This window comes from Rattus norvegicus, chromosome 3 (assembly GCF_036323735.1).
Source record: "Rattus norvegicus strain BN/NHsdMcwi chromosome 3, GRCr8, whole genome shotgun sequence".
NCBI classification, from domain to species: Eukaryota; Metazoa; Chordata; class Mammalia; order Rodentia; family Muridae; genus Rattus; species Rattus norvegicus.
The window spans coordinates 134,747,033-134,771,364 of record NC_086021.1 but is presented as its reverse complement, the minus strand read 5'-3'; the positions used below and the strand labels follow the sequence as shown (position 1 = coordinate 134,771,364).

Here is a 24,332-nt window from a genome sequence, read left to right as displayed (position 1 = left end):
CTTGTACCATCACTTTACTAAACCAGCACACAATCTCTCACTACACTCTGTACTTTACTAACAGCACACAGTCTCTCACTACACTCTATGTATTTGTCCTTAAACCCACAGATAAATACCATTCTCACTCCTCATCAAGGAAGCTTCTCTTTGCAACCAGCGGAAATCACTCCAGAAATCCACAACCAATCAAAATGCAAAACCGTAGAGCCTATTCCTAATGGGTACATCTACAGAACACTCCCACACCTAAGGCTCAAGAATACCGGGGAAAAGAGGCAGATAGATTCTAAAAGCCAGAGGCTCAGAGTGTTTGCTATATGAGAACGTGTCTCTTCAAAATGTCAGAGATGCTACACTGATAAATAGAGCATTCCTGTTTGCTTTTATCTTTCTTCTCCTTTTACAACTATACGGAGGCTATGTGAGTTTGACTAGAAACAGAACTCCAAGCTTCAAACCAGTAAGGTCTTACTAACCACGACAAGACCCAAGACAATGGCCCCCAGTGGCAACCCATTTCTTAGGGCCTGCACTTGCAATACAGAAGGTTTGTCTGCTTTTTTTCCCCTTAAAATTCTCTTAAGTCTATGATCCCATAGTATTACTTCTTCCTGAATCTTACTCCTCTACGGTCTGTGAATTTCATTGTTCAAATTTCAAAGACAAAGCCCTGGCAGTCACTGACTTAGGGGAAATGTTGTGTGACCCTGACTTTCCAGAACCCCAACTTCTATGTTAAGCCCACAAAAGGCTAGAGAGCTGTTACACTCAAAGGACACCATCCTCACCCCACATAGCTTTCCCCAGCCTTTCCCACATCTTGAGACTGTCACAAGCTGAAACATCTACCCTGCAGTTCTCAGGAAGAGATACTCTCCTGCCCTACTTATAGCCAGTATTAAATAGAGCCTCTTCACTCTTTTCTCTACCAACATGAGGAAACCACACAGCTCATCACACGTGCAACGGAAACTACAGGTTGATGTATATTACTTGTACATTGCACATGCAAGAACTGCTGTTTAGGCAACAGGATTTTGACAAAATGACACATTCTTACCATGATGTCGTCACAATTCTGAGCACTCTGAAGCAAGCTCTTCATAAGCTCTTCATTTTCATGTAGATGTTTCAATTCAAATGCATGTTGTCTCAGACAAGTATTCAAGGATACAGTGAATTCTTGGATTAAGTTCTCAACTATGGGAGAAGAATGAGCTTGAGGTGTTAACTTGGTTACTGCAGCAAACAACCATGCTTTCGTTTCTGAAGAAATGGAGTCACTCCTCAGTAACTTGTAGAGCCTGGTCATAACTGCCTCGGGGCTTTCTCTATCTAAGAGGTAGGAATACTCTCCTAATACCTAGAGTCAAACAAAATTAGTAAATACGTAAATACCAAGTCAGACAGTACGCCATTCAGACCGACAGCTGGAAGGAACTTCAATCTGTATAACACATACTTTTATGAATATTAAAGAAACACTATAAGTTATACCAAGACTGTACCCTCAATACAAAAGAACTGGAACTCATCAATAACAACATAAAAGTAAAATAATTTTATAAGTTTTTGTTCTTTGAACTTCCAGATAGATGCTGGTTTATTTTCCAGTAAAAATTTAAATGGGGTAGGTCTCCAATGTTAGTAAGAGTAAGATTTTACAGAACAAAGATTTCGAGTGGGCTGGAGAGGTGGCTCAGTGGTTAAGAGCACTGACTGCTCTTCCAGAGGTCCTGAGTTCAATTCCCAGCAACCACATGGTGGCTCACAACCATCTGTAATGGGATCTGATGCCCTCTTCTGGTGTGTCTGAAGACAGCTACAGTATACTCATATACAATAAATAAGTAAATCTTAATTAAAAAAAAAAGATTTTGGGGCTGGGGATTTAGCTCAGTGGTAGAGCGCTTATCTAGGAAGCGCAAGGCCCTGGGTTCGGTCCCCAGCTCCGAAAAAAAGAACCAAAAAAAAAAAAAAAAAAGATTTTGAGCCTACCTGCCTTTCTTGAAAAAGGCTTTCTCTGTTTAGCCCTGGCTGTCCTGGAACTCCCTCTGTACCATGAACTCAGAGATCCACCTGCCTCTGCCTCCCAAATGCTGGAATTAAAGGTGTGTACCACCATCGCCCAGTGGTCTCTCATAAAACACAGATGTCTAGTTTCTCTCATTAGAAAGTGTAATTTAGTGTGACTGTTGGGAGGAACCAGAGTACACATCTGGGCAAGCATCAGATGGCACAGATGAAGACTGCACAAGGCTGATGTCACACGGAGGCTGATCATGCTGCAGCTCCTTTTCTTCATATCTAGCTTACTCAAGGGACATACCATTTGACTGGCCTAACAATCATCTTATAAATGTCAAAATTAACATCGTATAATTCAAGGAATATAAAATCTTTCTTTTTTTCTTTTTTAAAGAATTATTTATTTTATGTATGTGAGTACACTGTAGCTGTCTTCAGACATACCAGAAGAGGGCATCAGATCTCATTACAGATGGTTGTGAGCCACCATGTGGTTGCTGGGAATTGAACTCAGGCCCTCTGGAAGAGCAGTCAGTGCTCTTAACTGCTGAGCCATCTCTCCAGCCCAAGATCTTTCTTAAATGGCATTTACTGCATAGCTTCTTGTCTTTAGCACAATAGTAGTGCCAGCAAACAAACAAACAAACAAACAAATAAAAAACAAACAAACAAAAAAACCCTCAGGAGGCAGGCAGAGGCAGAGAGGCAGAGAGGTAGAGGTAGAAGCAGGTGGATCTCCGTGAGTTCAAGGCCAGCCTGGCCTATAGAGCAAGTTCCAGAACAGCCAGACTACTTAGAGAAACCCTGTCTCAACAAAAAGAAAGAAATAGGATGAGGAGAAGGGTGCCATGGCTCCCAGGAGGCTGAGCCTGCAGGCCTCCCTGAGTTCTAGGCTAGCTAGTTCTACAGAGTAAGTTTCAGGCTTGCCTGGGCTACAGTGATAACATGTCTTTAAAAGCTAAAAAGAAGAGAATCTAAACGACATAGTGAGACACCAATTTAAAAATGAAATTCTGGATATGGCAGTGCAGATCTGCAGTCCTACCACTTGGAGGGCTGACGCACAAGAGTCACGAGCTTCAGGGGCTGGGGATTTGGCTCAGTGGTAGAGCGCTTGCCTAGCAAGCGCAAGGCCCTGGGTTCGGTCCCCAGCTCCGGAAAAAAAAAGAAAAGAAAAAAACAAAAAGAGTCACGAGTTCAAGGCCAGCCTAGGCTGCAAAGTAAGATCTTGCTCCTCTCAGAACAAACAATAACAAAATAGTAATTTTAAAGGAAGCTTTAATAAATAAAAGATGGAAAGTTACAGACAAACCTGAGTTCCATCTTAGAAATGAATTTTTAATGGACTTCTGTTTGTAAGATCAACCATTTCCTCCTATTATCCCAGCTAAGTACTCTTGAATGCCATGGGCATTGTGTGTAAAAATATAGACATGTCGAGGGTCTGGGAGTGCAGCTCAGTATTTGCTTAGAATACATGAAGGCCTGGTGTGATGGGCAACAAGCCTAACACCAAGCATGGTGGTGCATGCCCACCTAGGAACAGGAAGCAAACCCCGTTCTTAATCCTAGAAAGTAGAAGTCGGAAGTTCAAGGCTTTCTATGGCACACAGCAAGTCAGTCTAGTCTGGGATACATAAGACTGTCTCAACAAACAAACAAACAAACAAACAAAAATAAATGAAACAAACAGCAACAAAAACCCAACCTTACTAAAGACCAGACTGGTGAGACATACAAAGAAAAGAGAAGTCAATAGTTCCAGGATAAAAGTGAACACTGGGGAAGAAAACCGACAACTAGAGGAGCTGAATGATATCCGGAGGAAATAAGCTGTTATAATAATTTATACACAGTACACTTTGCTCACCCAACTCATAACTTGAAGAAATCTCTGTGGATAGAAAGTGTTTTCCATGTCTAGTAAGGTGAGGTAAGACTGAACTGCATAGAGTCTTAACTGTTGATCTTCTGTTTCATCATCAAAACCTACAAAGAGATTGCAACACCACTTTAGATTCCACTCAGCTGCCAATGACTGTAAGAAAAACTAAGAGTAATTTCTTCACCAACCTTCTGCTAGCAGTCTCAGAAAGTTACTGAGAATGTCTGGGTGCATTACATCTCCTCCCACTGAAAACACAGCATTCATCGTCTGAATGAACCACACGTTGTCAGGAGCATATGTGTCCAGTGTTAAGAACAAGTCCCTTCCTCATGTCATGCACTGAATCATCCTCCCCAACCCAATTCATGCCAGAGTGGCAGCTTAGCTCTACAGCCAAGTCCTGTACAGAATGTGTGCTCAGTACGTGAATAAACTTGGCTTACATTACCTTATCAAGTCCTAGGCTTACACATAGCAAGTAGTCAATAAGTAAACAGGAATAATTTGAAGAAATGGCCGGCCGTCTTGCTGCATATTTCAGAGGGGCTAAAGCTGAGGTGTGTCCACTGGAGCAAATTTTTTAACCTCTTTCTAAACCTTTGTTATCAGTTCTAAAGTTGACCATCCTGCTAGGTCAAAGCTACAGACAGCAACGCCTATAGCAGAGAACATTAAACCAAGGCCCAAGTTCCAAGAGACATCTTTTTTTAAAAAAGTCAAAGCCCAAGAAGTTTACATAAGTCTTGAGACTTACGAATCAGGAATTAAGAATTACTTAATTGCTGGGTCCCTGAACTCAAGTGGCTGCATCTGTACCACCATTTTCAACTCAGTGAAGTCACAACGGAAGCAAAGGATATTTCTCAGCCAATTCAGCTATTTTGCCGACTAAGTTGATGATGATGTACTCTTCTTTGCTCTGATGTAAATATTCAAGCATTTTCTGTACAATAACTACTACATTCTGTGCATTTGTAATTCTGTAAAGAAGTTCCAGAGTCTATTAAGAGAAATAAAAACAGTATTATAAAACCATATGTGCAAACACCAATAAATATAATAAATGTGTTTATAACAAGTTAGCTGTTCTGCGTTTGTATGGATTTCAGGATACTCGGCTACAGGTGATAAGGAAATGCCGAGCGGCCAAGGTTAAAGTTCAGTGGCAGAGCATTTGCTTGCCTAGAAAATGAGAGGTGCTAGGTCCTATTCTCCAGTGCCAAACAATAAGAGAAGGAAAAGTCTGGGAGGGGAGGGGGGACTTGCAAGATGTGAACAATATGAAGGGGAGACTAGGAACCTGGGGAGGGACGGTGCCTGAGGCTGGTGAAAGTCAGTTTTGTCTCTACAGCTGAGAGGGGAGGCGCCAATACAATGGAGATGGCCTCAGCATCTACACTGTGACCAAAGGCATGGGGAGGAGACTGATGTGTGGGCCACACAGTAGAGCGGTGGCACAAGCACGTTTTATTAAAAAGAAACCTATAAGTTAAAAAGAAAAAGAAATAAGCGATGTCAGAAGTTAATAATGATAAGGAAACTCGGTTAAATGTTTCGGCTAACTCTGTAGCACCAAAATGCATGCTATACGTCTGATAAAACAAATGAGCTGTATAATTGTTTTCCTATTGCCCTTGGAGTCTTTTTCATTTTTAAGCTGTTTTAAAATATTAAATACATGTATGTGTGTAAATACACTATGCAAATCATTTATTTTTAAAAATAGCTTTTAAAATTCAAAATTTATAATCTTTTAAAAATAACTGTTAGTCATAATACAGTGCTCAGTCAAGCTCCATTTTTACCTCCCTGTTTGGAAGCTATAAGGTATTTTAGGATCCCTTTTTTAAGAAGTAGGACTTTTATTTTTGTTTTACATGTATGTGTTTTGCCTGCATGTGTGTCTGTGTACCATGTGTGCCTGGTGCCAGAGCCATAAAAGGGCACTGGGTTCCCTGAAACTGGAGTTACAGATATGAACCGCCATGTGGGTACCAGGAACCACACCTGGGTCCCCTGTCAGAGCAGCAGATGCTCTCACTGAGCCTCACTCCAGCTCCACATTCTCTCTTCAGACTCCTCTTGATAATAGCTGGGTATGGTCGCCCCTGCCTTTAATCCCAGCACTCAGAAGGCAGAGCCAGGCCTCTGTTCAGTTTGAGGCCAGCCTGGTCTACAAAGCAAGTTCTAGGACAGCTAGGGCTGTCATACAAAGACACCCTGTCTCAAACAAAGCAAAACAAAACAAATCCTCATTATGTTTTAAATCTGAAATAAACTTCTCACATTTCTTAAACTGGCCCCAGATACCACTGAAAATGAAGATATAGTGATTTCTCTACAAAAGAATGAACAGAACTCTTTATACAGATACCCAAGTGGACACTGGATCAATTTAATAAAGGGGAGAAGCTAGAACAATATTAGGCACATGAGCACAACTTTTCTTTTAAGAAGATCAAGTTATCCTACAGTTCTACAGAATTCTATCCATTTCCCTATTTAACAGTGAGTTCATTTAACAGCCAACATAATTATATTTATACATAACAGGGGTATGTTTTATTTTATACTAATACAAGGACCCAGGACTAGAAAGTAGTTTCCACTGTGATAGTACTTACATTAATAAATGAAATAAATAAGTCAATGATTTCATGTACATAGCTGGACCTAAATTTTCCAGCTCCTAAGTTAAGAACATTCCTATGATCTGGCTATGGTGACACACCTATAATCCTAGTACTTGGTGGCAGAGCCAGGAGCATTACCAGTTTGTCTAGCCTGTGCAAGACCCTGTCTTATAAGATAAAAATCCCAGGTTAGCGGTACTTTTTAGAAAACAAATAACCTTCCATGAGGGACTACCTGACAGTTTACAGAAGCTGAAGAAAGGGCATCAGTTTTCTCCAGTAATTAACCACTCACATTCATGCAAGCTTCTATCTAATTAAACTCATGCACATAGACATGGCGGGAAGGAGAAATGGGGGTAAGAGAGGGTAACAGGAGGTGAAAATGACTAACATTCATCATATACACCAGACAGCCAAAGAATAAAAATGAGATTTTAAAAGTAGTAAGAATTAAATAGACGCAAATGTTAATACATACACATCCACTGAATATCATTTGACTCAGGAATATCAAAAAAAGTTTTTAAAACTTACCACTTTACATACACTATTCAAAATATTTTACCTCTCTTGTTTAAAAAAGAGGTTTGATTTTTATTTATGTGGATCTGTGTCTGTGTCTGTGTGAATATATGCCACGTGTGCAGATGCCTGGAGGCCAGGAGAAGGCAGGGCACTGGGTTCCCCTGCAGTTAGTGGGTGCTGGAAACTGAACTCAGGTCCTCTAGAAGGACAGCAAGCACTCTTAACTGCTAAGTCATCTCTCTTCAGCCCTAATTTACCTCTCTTTTAATAATGGGATCAGGGTGGTCTAGGCATTCAATTATGGTTATCTGGTGTTGAAGAGCCAGAGAAGGATCCTGCTGGATAACATAGGTAAGAGCCTTCAGTCCTAGAAATAAAGATCACATTATAGTTCAACGACCTGAAATACGTACCCAACACATTTCAAAAGCTCTCTCTCCAATTTCCATCATAAGAACCAATTACCTTACCTAAATATTTGAGGTTTATTTTAGGTGACAGAACAAATTTTCCAATGCACTTGGCAGCCTTCTCAAGTAATTCTGATTTAGGATAAATAGAATAGATTGTGTGTACACACTCAAACAGAATAGCTAAAGAAAGAAAATACAAAAATGACAGATATATTTAAGTACAATAGAAGAACAAGTTTGTGTAGAATTTGCAATAAAATTAAACTTGAGATACATTTTAGTCTAAAATCTTATTTATAAAAAATTTATAAAGGAAAAAATCTTTATTTTCATGCTTATATAGTTATTTGGGTTAAGTTAATGAAGTACAACTTAAAGAAAACTTTACCAAACAGAATTATGTATTCATTCATACAAGTGCGTACTGAACTTCTGTGTGTGCCAGAAACGGTGTTGGCACTGAGGGTATGACAGTGACTAAAACAGATGAACCCTGCCCTAAGAAGCCCATAATCAAATGTATACATTTAGACACATCATCCTGCTGCACAAACAGGTCTTCCCAACACTCCCTGAATACTTTAAAATGATATATGTTTAACCACGTACACAGTAATCATTCTAGTATGCACTGTCATTTATTTCAAAGGTGGGGGTTACTATTTAAGAATCTTCTGGCTACTTCTTTAAATACAATCTTTAATGTAGAGAGAGGCTATTGTATATCTTGAAAATGTTCAAATTTAAGTTTCTGATAAAAATCAAAACAATAGCTGCAATGATTAAAGAGGATACAAACCCCTTCAGTTCGCTTAAAGACCGTGAGCTGATGTGGTTTGCCATGGAAAGAAGGGTCACTGAGGCTGAGGTGGTGGCTCAGTGAGTGAAGGGCTGGCTGGGTTCAAACCCGATGCATGCGCGCAGAAAGGGTGAGCATGGCCGTACAGATCTGTAACTCCAGGGAAGAGGTGGGGACAAGAGGAGGCTCACTGAGCAGCCACTCTAACCGAGATGTGAGTTCCAGGTTTAGTGAAGAGACTTGGTCTCAAAAACTGAGATAAAAAAGGGGGCTGGAAAGATAGTTTAGAGGTTAAGAATGCTTGCTACTCCTGCAGAGGACCAGAGTTCAGTTTCCAGCACCCACACTGGGTGGTCCCAACTCCAGGGGAATTTGATGCTCTCTTCTGGCCTCTGAGAGGACCTGCACTCACATGCACCACCTCCACACATATATTTATTAAAAAAATATAAAGTGAGGGCTGGAGAGATGATTCAGGGGTTAAGAGCACTGGCTGTTTTTCCCAAGGACCCAGGTTCAATTACCAACACCCACATGTCAGCTCACAACTGTCTGTAACTCCAGCTCCAAGAGACCCAACACGCTCCCACAGATATATGAAGGAAAACATCAATTAACATAAAATAAGAATAAACAAACAAAAGTAAATAAAAATAAGGTGAAGCGTGACAAGATGACATGAAAAGTCAACCTTTGACCTCCACATCTGCACACAAGAAAGAACACACACACACACACACACACGAGAACTATTAAGACATCACTAAGTAGTAAAAGGCCCCTGCAGTAACAGCATCTGAAAGGAGACACAAAGTCAAAATGTGGTGGTGGTGCCTGCCTGTAATGCCAGCATCCCACAGGAACGAACTACAGCCACTGCCAACATGCTGAGATTACAGCAGCGGCCTACACCTTACACCCAGAATTTCATGCATGCTAGCAGGTACTCGGGCAACTTTTAAACTTTATTTTCCCACCTAGAACTCTCCAGCACCACACAAGTCTAAATATACACTCGTAAGTGAAAGAACAGCCATTATACCACACCATCCCTTCCCTTCTCTGCAGGAGTTAAAACAAAAAGTGCTTCTGCAGGTTTCTAAACTTGAAAATGCACCAGGATCAAAGAGAGTTTGGTGAGTAAAGGCACCTGCCACAAAACCCTGGCAACCTGAGTTCAACTACTGAAACCAGCATGTAGATGGAGGGAGCCACACCGCAAAATTGTGTTCCCATTCTACATGTAAAGCCACACATAGAATCATACATACAAACAAATACCTTAAGGATAAGAAAGCATTTTACTGTGTACTCTTCAGTAACAATCCAACCCTGATCCAAATACCAAATCAAAAATTGTAGCATTCTAATGTTTATGACACGTTTTTTAAGAGATTTATTTATTTTTATTTATGTGAGTACACTGTAGCTGTCTTCAGACACACCAGAAGAGGGCATCAGATCTCATTACAGATGGTTGTGAGCCACCATGTGGTTGCTGGGAATTGAACTCAGGCCCTCTGGAAGAGCAGTCAGTGCTCTTAACTGCTGAGCCATCTCTCTAGCCCTCATGACACTAGTTTAAATTTGATATTTTAGGTTGGATTATGCTCAAGCAAAATGCAGAGCTCTTTAGACTAGATTTTACTTTCATCTCATCTCTAACAGATCAAAGAAGTTTAATAAATACTTGGCAATTTGTTAACTGGTTTAAGACCTTCAAATATTTTTACAAAATATGTCACAGACTTAATGAATTATCCTTAAAATTAGATGTTTTTGGTGGGTGTTTAAATATATATTTAGGAATTTAAATACATATTTAGGAGTTTTCACAATTTCACAGCTAGAAAGATAGCTCAATTGGTAAAGTGCTTGTCAAACAAACATAAGAAAGGAACAAACACGAGGATCTCTGTTAGTTCCCTAGAACCCACAGAAAAAGCCAGACACAGTGGCACATGCTTGCAGTTCCGGGGGTGGGGGGTGGCGGCAGCAAAGACAGGAGGATGCCTAGCACACACTGCTCAGCCAGCCTCATCCAATCAACAGGCTCCCAGTCCCAACGAAAGGCTTGTCTCAGAGGGTAGAATGTGCATAGACATGCATGTGTACCTACACACATACTTGTGTATCTATGTTCACACACACAAAGTCACAATTTCAGATTACTATTTTCAGTGCTTACATTAACCCAAAGGTCCATCTTAAAATTAAGGCACAAAAATTTCTTTGGAATTTATGTTTTTCTAACACATACTTGGCTCTAACACTGAAAAGCACAATTAGTCATTAAGAAAACACGGTCATATTTTACCTACCGTAAGTGACATTGTGATTTAACTCGGCTCTTCGTAAGGATTCATCAAGAACATCATACATTAGTTCACTTGTCCTGTTTAAGAGACATTTTATTTGCGGGAGAACTATAGTATTCTAACCCAACAAAACAGGTTTTCAAACTCCTCTCTTTAACACTGAGGATCTACAGAAGACAAGTGAAAAAAATTCATTTTACAGTAAACTTATACAAATTTTCACATCAAAAGAACTCATTTGGTCTTTTCATGAGATAAACTTCCTACTTTACCAAAAGAGACTAATTCAGCCAATGAGGTCAATCGACACTGCCCCGGCCTGGCCCTAGTTTACAAACCTGATTGTTATTTGTCTGCCCATGCCCTCTTATGATTTTATTGCAGCAAAGTATTTCTGTTTTAAGTTACTCAATTAATATTTCATATATCCAGATAGCATATTAATTTATCAACTAGCTTCTTGTTAAAAAATATTCCAATTCTAGTCTTTCCCTGAAGAGCAACTAGGTTCTTTACTAAGAAATATTTAATTTCTACTTATATTAAACAAACCACTCATATTTTATGGTCACTGATTATAGTGACAGTTAATTGGGTTGACATAGATATTTTTAAAAATTAAAAAACAAAGCCAGAGTGGTGATGGTGCATGCTTTTAACCACAGCACTCAAGAAGCAGAAGCAGGCAGTCTCTGTGAGTTCAAGGCCAGCTTGGTCTACAGAGCAAGTTCCAGAATAGCCAGGACTACAGACAGAAACTCTGTCTCAAAAAAAAAAAAAAGTCAATTTGAAGTAGGTGTACTTTGATTTTCTCTAGTCAGAGGTATAAATATATAGTGATAATCCAGGATAACACTGTAAATCTGTCATTTCATTATGTCTTTTACTACAGCAAACAACCAATCCTACAAAATTCAATAATACTATACCTAGATGATAGTGTGGTTTTTCAACTTTACAAACAGGAAGGAACCTCATGAAATACATGGTTGAGCTAAACATTAATAACCTGAGATGCACAGTGCTAGAAAACACAAGAGACTATTCAAACAATAGATACAAAACATTTTCCTAAGATTTTTTAATTACTTTAAACTCATGTTAAGTAAACTTTTTTACTTTGCCACATTAAGCTTTTTTTTTTAAGATTTATTTTATTTATTATATATAAGTACACTGTAGCTGTCTTCAGACACACCAGAAGAGGGCATCAGATCCCATTACAGATGGTTGTGAGCCACCATGTGGTTGCTGGGATTTGAACTCAGGACCTTTGGAAGAGCAGTCAGAGCTCTTAACCACTGAGCCATCTCTCCAGCCCCATATTAAGCTCTTAATAGTGTTGTATGAATTATAAATATTATATAAATATTTAAAAACACTTCTAAAATCATTTTAAATTCATGTGTATAGATGTGTATAGATTCTTTTCTTGTATGTCTGTGTACAATATGTATTCCTGGTGCCTATGGAGGAAGAAGAGGGTTTGGAGTTACAGACAGCTGTCAACTGCCACAAGGTGCTGAGAATCAAGTCTGGCTCTTTTGTAAGAGCAACAAGTGCTCTTAACCTTTGAGCAATCTGTCCAGTTCCATGATTTACTAGCATAGAATAAAGATGTATTAACATAGAATGTCCCAGTTGGTTCGGCAAAGGAGAAAGCATTCTAGTTGTCTACACTGTAAGTCTGACTCTACACATCCACTCAGTCACTGCTAGCTACCGTTTGACTGAGCTGCCTGAGGGTGAACAGTGTCTTCCTCATCTTTGTGTCTTTGGACATAGTCTCTAAGTTTATCCCCAAAGGTAAAACAACAAAATTAGTAAATAAACTTACTATACACCCTTGAAGTTATTTCCTGACAACACAAGATGGCATAAAGGCCTTTTATACACCAGGAAGGTATAATACAGTAACATGAAACAGTAGTTTTCAGGCAGAATTCCAGTAACCTTGCACCAGAGCTCCATGGTATAATAGGCTGGGATGACATAATCTCAGTTAGAACTGGTGAGGACTCAGACAGGTGGATGCGGACACGAAGCTGAAGGGGCACTTTGAAAACCAACGCCCTGAAACTGGTCCCTCTGGAAGGCTAAGATTTAAAACACAGATGTGCCCATTGTATAGCATCAATGCCAGAACACCAACAAATATTTTCTTAGGACAGAGAGATCCTTCCTCTCAAACAAACTAAATGTTAATTAGGCTTGCTCTCAAATACTGCAGAAAACACTTTAAAAACAAAAATAGCAGTGAACTGGGCATAGAGGTACATGTTGGTAGTCCAGGAACTCAGGGGAAGCAGGGGTGATCAGAAGTTTAAGGCTCTCCTTAGCTACATAGTGAGTTTGAGGCAGCCTGGAACCCATGAGATTATCTTGTGAAAAAGCAAGAATTATAAGGCATATGTAAATAAATGATGTGGGAACAGGAACATCTTGGACTGTGGTTTGAATGAGAATGGCTACCACGGGCCCATATACTTGAATACTTATCTCCAGTGTGTGGAAAGACTATGAGGTGTCACCTTGTTGGAGGAGGTGTCTCTGGAGTGGGCCTCTGAGTTTTCAAAGGCCATGCTATTCCCATTTAGCCCCCTTTCTCTTCCTCATGCTTGTAAATCAGATGCAAGCTCTCAGCTATCTCTCCAGTCCCTGCCTGCCTGCCTGGCTGCCGCCACCATGACGGTCATGGACTCTAACCCTCTGGAACTGAGAGCCTTATTTATAAGCTGCCTCAGTCATGGCATCTTTCAGCAGCACCAGGGCATGAGCTATTGCTGTGACATTTGAGAATGTGGAAAACTTTGGGACTTTGGACTGAGAAAGCTGTTGAACATGTAAGCAGGGCTAATGGGCTCTGCTCCTAGAAGCTTGGAAGACACTGGTGCTGAGGGCACTGTGGACAGTGGAGGCCCATCTCACAGGGTTCAGATGGGAACACCAGCATGTTAGAGACGACACCTGTGATGAACAGGCAAAATGTGGCGGATTCCTGCCGTTGTCTTAAGGATCTGCCTGGGGCTGAATTGAAGAGTTTTGGACTAATAGTACCAGTAAAGGAATTTCAAGACAGCCTTGTATTGAATGTCACATGGGTATTAGTGGTCACTCTCATGCAGATCTACAACAAAAAGGAGCAAGCCAGCAAGCACTTCTCCATGACCTCTGCATCAGCTCCTGCCTCCCAGTTTGAGTTCTTACCCTAACTGCTATAAAGTTGCTTTTGGTCACAGTGTTTTGTCATAGTAAGAGAATCCCTAACTGTGACATATATGATTCTTGGATTTGAAAAAGTCTTATTTTGAAAAGTGTGACAGAAATTGTACACAAACACACCCATGTTTCTCCAAGTGGAGCACTTCTAGGACAGCTATAGGCCTGATGCAGCCAAAAGGTTGTTTAGTTTGAAGGTTTTATTTTCAGTATTAAGAACTTAGCATTTGAGCTGGAGAGATGGCTCAGTGGTAAAGAACACTGGCTGCTCTTCCAGAGGTCCTGAGTTCAAATCCCAGCAACCACATGGTGGCTCACAACCATCTGTAATGGGATCTGATGCCCTCTCTGGAGTGTCTGAAGACAGCAACAGTGTATTCACATAAAAAAAAAATCTTAATAATAAAAAAATAAATCTTAAAAAAATAAGGGAATTATTAAAAAAAGAAAGAAAAGAAACTAGCATTTGGGACTAGAAAGCTGGCTCAGGGGTTAAGTACACTGGCTGCTCTCCCAGAGGACCGGAATTCAGTTCCCTGCACCCACATGGTTGCTCGCTTCCTTCTGTAACTCCAATTCTAGGGGAGTCTGCTTCCTTTTTGGCTTCTATGGGCATCAGGCACACATGTGGTACTCAGACATGTGTGCAGGCAAAACACCAATACACATAAAAGTTTAAAAAATTAAAAAAAGAAAGTATCATTTAATTGAAGCCTTAACAGGACAACAAAATTAATGTAAGAATATATAAGATGAGTAAGGTGTGAAAAACTTCAAATCCTACAGCATCTGCCCCACTTATCCAAACTTGGGCCCTCCTAAGACCAGTGTCCACTGACCTCCCTAACAGAATTGGATGGCATCAGGAATTGAACGAGGGTGGATTTTTTTTCCTAATTCTTCTTACTACCTGTGTGAAAATGCATCATTCTAAATTTATTCTAAATTTCTACCATGGAAAAATGTAAAGATATACAAAATGTTAAGGCTACATAAAGTCATGTAGGTCCGTGCCCTCATGACCTCACCTCCAGAGCTGAGTCAAGGACAACTGTGTCTACTTTCTCTGTGTAAAGATTATTTTGAATCTTTGAAGAGGATCCAAGTAAGACTCACTCCTTTTTTTTACATTTGACTGTCTTGTGTATATATATGTATACACGTGTGTATATGTGTGTGGGCACACAGACTGTCACCCGCGTGGAGCTGAGGGAACAACTTCAAGAGCTAGTTCTGTCCTACCATCATGTGGGTTCCAGAGACTGAACTCAGGTTGTCAGGCTTGAGGGATAGTACCTTTGCCTCCTCAGCAGCCATCTTGCCAGCCAGATCCATACATTTTAACTGGTTGTTAATTCTTTTTCTTTAATCTGTATATTCTCACTTTCCTTCCATTTTTTTCTGGAACACGGCTGTCTTCATTAAATTATGTGCTCCCTTTGGTTGCTATAACAACATACTCACCAACTACAGCAGATAGCTTGTGACCTTACCCTGTCTTACCCTGTCTTCCAATGATGAAGCAAGTTCACTTTGCAGGGGAGAACATGCATAAGCTGGGAATGCCCAGTAACCTGTGTCTTTACATTGGCGGTAAGTGCTGGGAACTTCTGGGTGGCCAAGCTATGACATGGTGTGTCACTCTGTGTCATTCTGTGACTTGGGAAGCTTTACCTTTCATCGTCTTTTCCCAGCAGTCCCAGTATTCTCAAGAGCTGAATCTGTAACCATGGCGCTGGCACACTGTGGTAACTGAACTCTACAGGGAGCTTTCCCCCCACCACCTGCTTTAAAATTGTTACAAAACTCTCAGTCAAGTCTTTATATCCAGAAGAATTTTCCTGCATAAAAAAAAAAAAACTGTTAATAATGTCTTTTCTTTCTTTTATTTTTCTTGAGACATAGTCTCATATAACCCAGAGCTAACCTCAAATTTGCTATGTAGCCAAGTTATTCTTTTATATCCACCCATATATATATGTATATATATATATATGCATTTTAAAACTTCATATATAAATACTACATTTACCTCATTTCTATCCTTCCCTGTTACCCTGCCAACTCCTCCCATGTCCCTTTCCTCTTCCCTCCCAAATTCATGATTTCTTTTTAATTACTGTTATCATAAATGCACATACATACAAACATGTACGCACATATATCTGCTGAGTTGCTCACACGTACACACGCCTAAGCTGGCCTGGTATTAGCGAGCTTATCAGGGCTCATCCCTGGAGAAGACTGACTCTCCCTCTCTTGGCAGCCATACATTGCCTATGGCTCTCCATGCAGGGCTGGCCTTGGAGATTTCTCCTATTCAGAATGGGATGTCACCTGGGATGTCATTGGGTTTTTAGGTGACCACATTGTTGAGACTTCATGAGTGCAGCTCCCTGTGAGACACCATCTCACAGCAGATGTCCTAGACCTCTGGCTCTTATAATCTTCCCACCCCCTTCAGGACGTTCCCTGAGCCTGAGGTGCAGGAGATGTGCTGTAGACGTACTATGGTCCTCTAAATTTTGACCAGTTGTGAATTTGAACTCCTGATCTTTCTTCCATATAACTCATATTATCAACTACTTACAAAAGTTACATTTAGAAGTACAACATAGCATAAAATATATCTATGTATGCACGCATGTGTGCATGAGTGTGTGCCTATGCACATGCAGAGTCCAGAGGAGGATTCTGGGTGTCCTGCTCTATTACCCTGCCTTATTCCCTGAGACAGGATTTCTCAACAAACCTAGAACGAGACTGTCAGTCAAGAAGATCTAGAACCCTTTGTCTCTGCTCCCTCAGCACTAGGGTACAAGCACACATGGATGGCCACACCTAGCTTTTTACATGGGTGCTAGAATCTGAGCCATCTCTCTAACCTAATAATGGTATAAAATATTAATCATTTTATTGAAATGCCTGGGTTTTCTTCTAATTCCATAGGGATGGTGTTACGGTGGTAACTACTGAGCACATGCTGAATTACCAACTTACCTTAATCATCCTAAGGTATATATGCAAAGAGGCAGCCATGACCCCAACATCTCTGTCACAGAGTGCTTTCCGAAACTTAGTATGGATATGCTGTACTTGATTAGGGGCAATGAGATAAAATTTGTATAATGCCAGAACTGCTTTTCTTCGTATAATCTCCCTAAGGATAAAAAAATGAAATTTAAACAAGGCAACTTGGTCCATCAAGTATCTATTACTAATTATTTTATTCTAATACAACGAAGTTTAAAAAAGATAAAAAATCTTATTTCTGGCTAAGAGGTATGAATTCAAGAGACTGTCTGCTGTCGTGGGGGAGGTAAGTGTGCACAGATCCATGTTTGTGCATATGGAGGCCATGAACAGAAGCATGTTTGTGCATGTGCAGGCCTTGAACAGATGTATGTTTGTTTGTGCATGTGGAGGTTATGAACAGATCCATGTTTGTACCTGTGGAGGCCATGAACGGAAGCATGTTTGTGCATGTGCAGGCCTTGAACAGATGTATGTTTGTTTGTGCATGTGGAGGTTATGAACAGATCCATGTTTATACCTGTGGAGGCCATGAACGGAACCATGTTTGTGCATGTGGAGACTAGGATGATGTCGGTATCTTCCTCTATCACTCTCTACCTTCTTTTCTGAGACAGGGTCACATACTTAATCCAGAGCTTACTGGTTCAATTTACCAGACTGGCTAAATTGGCTGACCAGAAAGCCCTGGGACCTCTCCTCCCATCTCAGCACTGGCATTACAGGTGCATGCTGGCACAGCTGGCTTTTATGAAGGTTCTAGGGATCCAAACTTCACAATCACACTCCAAGCAGATTGGAGCTGTCTCTGCAGTCCCTTCTGAGTACTGTTTCATGAGATAGGGTCTCACTATGATCTTCCTGCCTCAGCCTCCAAAATACTGCAAATATAAGTGTGGACCACTGTGCCCAAAAAAGCCTTAACTGCCTACCAGTTATAAATTTCTCTAATTATAGAACTTTAAGTAACATGTATAGAATTACTTTTATAGTCAATTAAAATAAGATAAATAAATTTTGTAATTCCTTCATCCCTTTTTTGTCTCTTTATTAAGGTAAGAATTGTTTTCTTCTTTTTTTCTTTCTTTCTTTCTTTTTTTTTTTTTCTATTCTTTTTTTCGGAGCTGGGGACAGAACCCAGGGCCTTGCGCTTGCTAGGCAAGCGCTCTACCACTGAGCTAAATCCCCAATCCCAAGAATTGTTTTCTATAAAAAGTAAAAAAAGATCTTCCAAATATTGCTGGGATAGGGAAGCACGGGGGTGTGAATAAAAAGATGCTACTCTTCTGCCTGGGATTTGTTCTTAAAGCCTTACAATAATAAGAGTTAAGTCAGCCTCACACTTCATCTGTGGCAGAGTGTCTAGTCAACATGCAGTAAAAATGAAAAGGTGTTATCATATATCATAGTTTTTATTTCTTTAGTTTTGATTTCACATTTTCTTGTGTTTCAGTGCTGGGGACTGATCTTAAGAAACATAAATACCGGGGTTGGGGATTTAGCTCAGTGGTAGAGCGCTTGCCTAGCAAGCACAAGGCCCTGGGTTCAGTTCCCAGCTCCGAAAAAAAGAACCAAAAAAAAAAAAAAAGAAAAAGAAAAAGAAACATAAATACCAAACAAGCAAAGGACCCAAGTTCGAATCCTAGCACCCAAGGTTGGGGGCTCACAACCACCTGTAATCAGCTCCAGGGGCATCTAATGCCTCTGACCTCTGTGGACACCTGCACTCGTGTGCACATACCCACATAAACACATGCATACACATGATTTTATATTTAAAAAAGAGGAAACATAAATATATACTGACACCTTAACAATAGGCCCAGTTAGCAAACCAACAGTTAAGTTCTCCCATAAAGCCCCTGGCCTCCTAACACAGGAGCTTTTGACCACATTTATGGTCCCAGACAGGAATTTCCTATTCAAGACTATTCAAGGAAGCCCCTTTTCAAGACTATGGAAACCTAAACCTTGTAAACTAATTAAAATAAATAGTTTAAAAGAGAGGGCTTGAACTGAGTTACCTTGCAGCAGCGGGCAACACTTTTCCTAGAAAACAGGGGTTGGTTATTAGACGAGTTATTAGTCAGAAAGGTCCCAAAGGCTCCCAAAAACAACACAGGTCACGGCCATTGCTGCTGGTTGTCCACCCTAAGACTACATGATTAAACCCCGCTGAAGGAGGCACCACACATTTTGGTTAGAGGAGTTTGTGTTTGTTTCTGTGCCCAGCTTTTTACCTGAGTGTTAGGATCTCAGCTCAGCTCCTCAGGCCTGCATATCATGCTGCCTACTCAGCTCCCAATCCTACACATGCTTGATAAATCTTTTTTTTTACATACAGGATTGTTCGAGAATTGTTTTTTTCTCTTATACATCATTTATTTCATGTTTTGAAAAGCGTATGAACATTCTAAATAATAACACATTGTGTTGTAGTATATACAAATAGTAAAGTATTAATAAAGCTGGAAATGACCTGGAAACATTCCCCCTGATGGCAAGCTCCCACTGTTGCCACACATAATTACCACAGTAAGGAGCTGCATCTGAAGAAGTGCTCTGATAGCCTTGACTGATGTGGGAAGGACCCACCCAACTCTGGGCTACACCTTCAGGTAGCCTGGCTTGGCCTCCCTCTTGCCACAGAGTTGATTTGCCCTGTCACTGATGCTGCTGCTGCTGCTGCTGCTGCTTCCTTTACTGACAGCACAACCAGCATTTCTGAACTTTCATAGTAAACTAAGCACCAAGGGGTAATCCAGGCACGTTCTGGGCTTCCAGACTGGGACTGCTGAGGCACTTTGCCTTTTGACACGAGAGACCACAGGTTATGTGTTCACTATTGTGTCCCATCTCTATCCTTTCCTGTGACAGTGACAATGTGGGACCATTCTGGCTGATGAAGTGCCCAGCCTCAAGGACTGAGTAATTATGAGGTTCTTAACTCTCGGGTGTGATTCTGTTGTTACTATTTTAAAGCTGACTTATTAAATTCCTTAATAATAATAATTTTCTAATTATGCACATTATATAGATACACACACACACACACACACACACACACACACACACACAAATGTGTGTGCAAATATATGGCTAAAGAGATGCCTCAGAGGGGTTGGAGATTTAGCTCAGTGGTAGAGCGCTTGCCTAGCAAGCACAAGGCCCTGGGTTCAGTCCCCAGCTCCGAAAAAAAGAAAAAAGAGAAGAAAAAAAAAAAAAAGGGATGCCTCAGGAAAAAAAAAAACAAAACAGGGGTTGGGGATTTAGCCCAGTGGTAGAGCGCTTGCCTAGCAAGCGCAAGGCCCTGGGTTCTGTCCCCAGCTCCGAAAAAAAGAAAAAAACAAAAACAAAAACAAAAACAAAACAAACAAACAAAAAAAAACTTTTGCGTTTCGGGGTCGACACCTCTGTCTCCTGCACAGGATCCGTGTCGACCCGGAGATCCCCGTAATAGATCTCTGTAATAAACCTCACCTTTGCTTATTACAAAAAAAAGAGATGCCTGCCTCAGTGGTTAATAGCATGTGCTGCTCTTAACCTCTTCCTAAGGACTCAAGTTCAAGTCCTAGTTCCCAGTCAGGCAGCTCCTAATTTCCTGTGATTCCAGCTACAGGACATCTAGCACCTTTGGTCCCTATGAGCACCTGCACTTATGTGCACATACACACACACACACACACACACACACACACACACACACACACACACACACAATTAAAATAAATATTTAAAATACAGGCACGCATATATACCTTCTTGGAGATAAACCTTTATGCAACAAAACTGACCTGTCAAGAAGATGTGCCAGTGTAATAGTGACATGACTGTCTAGGGGTGATCAACCACTCTCTAACTGGATATGAAGCCTGCTCCACAGGACGGATTTATGCCTGGTACTGGAAACCTGGTCAAAGTCTATGCTTGGGGTCATGGGCCCTATGAGAGAACCTCCTACTACTATTATTTTGCTAAATAGACACACTGCCAGGCTGTCTTCTAAATACTTATGTTTATACCTATAAATTAATGCTTTCTCAACCAGACAAACATCTGGCAGAAGCCATGCAGGAAAGGCTGTGGCAGGCAAGTGAGTTTTCTGGAGATGGTCCACCGTTTTACATGGCTGCAATGATTGCACTCTAGGCTGCAGGGTCCTCCCAGGACTGCTCCTGGCTGCTGATACGCCTTTCCTGCCATGATTGCATAGCCTAATGATTCCTGGGCATCAGCCCACCCTACTGGGCAAATTTCCTGAAGATCAACATAAAGATAACTTTCATGACTTAATGCTAGATGAATTAATTATAGAATTCCTAATTTGATTCAAATAATTTCCAGAAGAAAATTGAGGAAATGGTTTTAACTGTTTTGCCAGAAAGATGTAATAAAGTTAGAATCAAGAATATAACGTGCCCAGTCCTCATAGAATAATAAGCATAGGCTGCATAATAAGGAATACAATGGGGTTTTATAAATTACACTAAGGAGAGCATGAGGCTTGGGACAGATTTGTGATCGAGGAAAAACATCCCTTCTAGGTCAGGTCCAAGGATGAAGTCACAGGTGTGCACTGTGTTAAAGTGAGGCCATGGAAACTTGCTTTGAACTTATAATGAGCTTCTAGAATGAAACACTGCTTTTAACTGACTATTGACATCCTTCTGCAACTCCCCTTTTGTGTAACATTTTATCTATGAGGAAATTTTATAAAGAACTTTTGTCTAAGAAGATATAAATTGCCAGGGAGAAGAAATAAGTGTGGCTTCTGGGACTCTACTCCATCCAGCAAATGTATACATGTCTACATGTATGTGCATATATATGTATGTAGGTATATGTGTATGTAAATAACTATTCATGTGCACTTGTGAAACTGATGAAACAGGTGGTTGGGTCTGGAGTCTTATTATAGTGTGTGTGTGTGTGTGTGTATGTGTGTGTGTGTGTTCACGTGTGTGCCTGAGTTTCTTCTTTTCTTCCTTTTCTTTTTTCTCTGGCTCATGAGGAACTCCAAGCCTCTCACGTGGCCAGAGAAAAGTACCCAGGTAACTAGGCTTTTTTCTTGATCCCCTGCTGCTGTTGGCAGGAGTTAAATTGCCAAAAGCCAGAGGCTTCTGGACACAGAAGAGCAAAGAGTTAAAGAAAGAGATATATTACCAAAAGTAAACAACTTTTGCCCTGCAATCGAAGATACCACCCTCTTGTCTTCTTCAGAGAACTGGATACAGAGCTAGAGCTCAGCAAATGTTTTTTTTCAGTGGGGCAGTGGTTAATGAGAGACTTATATGACTGGTCAGTGCTGAGAAAAGTAACTGATGAGTGCTCAGCCCTAAATGGGACATCTATATTACCAACGCCTTTCCCTCCAAGCTCAGGGGACCATGTAAGAGCTGGAGGGTGGGGAGGAGTACCACGAGAGACTGTCTTGTGGACGTGACATGGCCATGGCCTTATGCACTCACTGCAGCTGCAGTTCCGTACACAGACCCTGCACAAGATGAAGTCAGTTAATATTCCAGCAGGAATAGCAGCGAGACTCAAAGGCTTCTAGCCCTAGGTGAGAAATTACTGGCAGTTGATGACTGTTGGGGAAATGGGTGTCATCTTTCTCTGGGACATGGCTACTGTGAGGGTGTTCATGTTTGGTAGATGGGTCAACACCCATGCATATGTGGGCAACACTAACTGGACTCAATTAGTTGTTGTTGTTGCTGTTGTTGTTATTATTATTACTATTATTATTATTATTATTATTATTATTATACGGAAGGAAAAAGGACATGAAGGTAAAGAGGATGGGTTGGGAAGGGTCTAAGGAGTTACATGTGGATATGATCAAGTACACTATATGCTGTATGGAATCAAGAAAAAAATAAATGAAATAGACAAAAGAATCTGTTTTGAAATATACAGTAGAGACATCTAATCTATGTCAAAATAATTTGCTTACTTAGAATGTTGGAGTTTCTCTTCTATTAGTGGAAGGACAGCTGGAATCATTTCTCGAGGGAAAATCTGGCTGACGACAGTGAGTGCCATACACACTTCTACCAGATTAGTGCTCTGCAGGTCCTGCCGTGAGTAAGCAGAGAAGACAGTGTGCGCAAAGTTAGAGCAAGAGACGACAACACCACAGCAGTCCCGCTTACTCGGCAACTTCCCCTGGCTTTATAATCTATTTATACACTCACACCTGCCTCCGGACCTAAAAAATACCCCCACTGGTTTTGTTTGCTTTGAGGAAAAGGCAACTGACCAGCTATAGGCCAAAAGTGTCTCCTTTTTTACAGCTCTTAAACTTTTGCAAAGTAATAAAACAACTTTATAAACTTTTCTAGTTAATATAAATGGAGCTTTAGAATTTATATAATAAAAAGTATATGCTCATACACATATATGCATATGATCTAATATAACTTTTAAATATATTTTTAAAAGAAAGGCTAGTAAGATGGTTCAGCAGGAAAAACAAAAAAATGTTTACCAAGCAGGCCCCTCCAGAGCCCACAAAAGAAGCAAACATGTGGCAAGCATCTACAACATCAGTACTGTGGTAGGATGGAGTACTGATAGGGAAGTGTCCTAGAGTTCACAGGCCAGCTGGCCTAGCATCTGCAGCATGACAAAGTCAACAGACCCTACCAGCAACACGGGGAGAAGCAACTCTCAAAGGTTATCCTTTGACCTCCACATGCATGCTATGGCATGTGTGTGTGCACATGAAACGTGTGTGGTTGGGTCCTGCCAGAATCTAGGGAGAGGTTTGGGAGGCAAAGTGCTGCACAAGCATGAGGACTTAAGTCTGATCTCCAGCACCCATGTAAAATTGTGTGTGTGTGTGTGTGTGTGTGTGTGTGTGCACATTTGTCTGTTATCCCAATTCTAGGGAGAAAGACACCAAAGAATCCCTGGAGTTCACTGGCTAGCCAGCCTAGCCAAATCAATGAACTCTGTACTCAGTGAAAGATCCTATCTCAAGAATAAGGTAGGGGACAAGCAAGATGGCTCAGTGGGTGAAAATACTTGCCACCAAGCCTAAGGACCTAAGTTCAATCCCCAGGATATACACATAATAAATAAATTAACAAATGTAAAACTTATTTTCAAGTAGAGAGCAACTGAGGATAAAACCTCAACTTATGGTCTCCACATGCACACACATTCATGTATAAACACACATACATTTTATATATGTATTATTATATACATATATATATGTTTGTGCATACAGTATGACTTAAAATTCAGAAAAAAATTACACACACATTCTCACATATCAAAAGTCTGATAGGTGATAAACAGGAAGACTTGAGGCTTTTAGAAGATGGCAAACAACAGGCATGTTCTCTTAGACTCTCCAAGGACCAACCGAGGAAAGCAGTCAGAAGTGGGCAACAGCCCCAAACTCTAGTTTAATAGCAAAGTAAAATAGAAACTTGGCAAAAAGAACAAGGAAGAAGTCCA

The 24,332-nt window shown here is 40.6% G+C and overlaps 1 protein-coding gene across 4 annotated transcripts in view; it reads right to left on the bottom strand.

Moving 5' to 3' along the window:
* The window catches only part of Ap4e1 (adaptor related protein complex 4 subunit epsilon 1), a 66,483-nt gene that overhangs the window by 21,456 nt on the left and 20,695 nt on the right, over positions 1 to 24,332 (bottom strand). For 2 of the 4 annotated variants that reach the window (NM_001191742.1, XM_063283751.1), the window contains 10 exons: positions 22,819 to 22,940; positions 16,830 to 16,989; positions 15,504 to 15,670; positions 10,614 to 10,687; positions 7,551 to 7,673; positions 7,338 to 7,447; positions 4,780 to 4,919; positions 4,105 to 4,217; positions 3,902 to 4,020; positions 1,064 to 1,366 (listed from right to left, as the gene is read on the bottom strand). In NM_001191742.1, the coding sequence (NP_001178671.1) occupies positions 1,064 to 1,366; positions 3,902 to 4,020; positions 4,105 to 4,217; positions 4,780 to 4,919; positions 7,338 to 7,447; positions 7,551 to 7,673; positions 10,614 to 10,687; positions 15,504 to 15,670; positions 16,830 to 16,989; positions 22,819 to 22,940 (1,431 nt within the window). Of the gene's footprint in view, positions 1 to 1,063; positions 1,367 to 3,901; positions 4,021 to 4,104; positions 4,218 to 4,779; positions 4,920 to 7,337; positions 7,448 to 7,550; positions 7,674 to 10,613; positions 14,126 to 15,503; positions 15,671 to 16,829; positions 16,990 to 22,818; positions 22,941 to 24,332 lie in introns of those variants that run through there. The other 2 variants (XM_039104990.2, XM_063283752.1) reach the window with 2 other exon arrangements.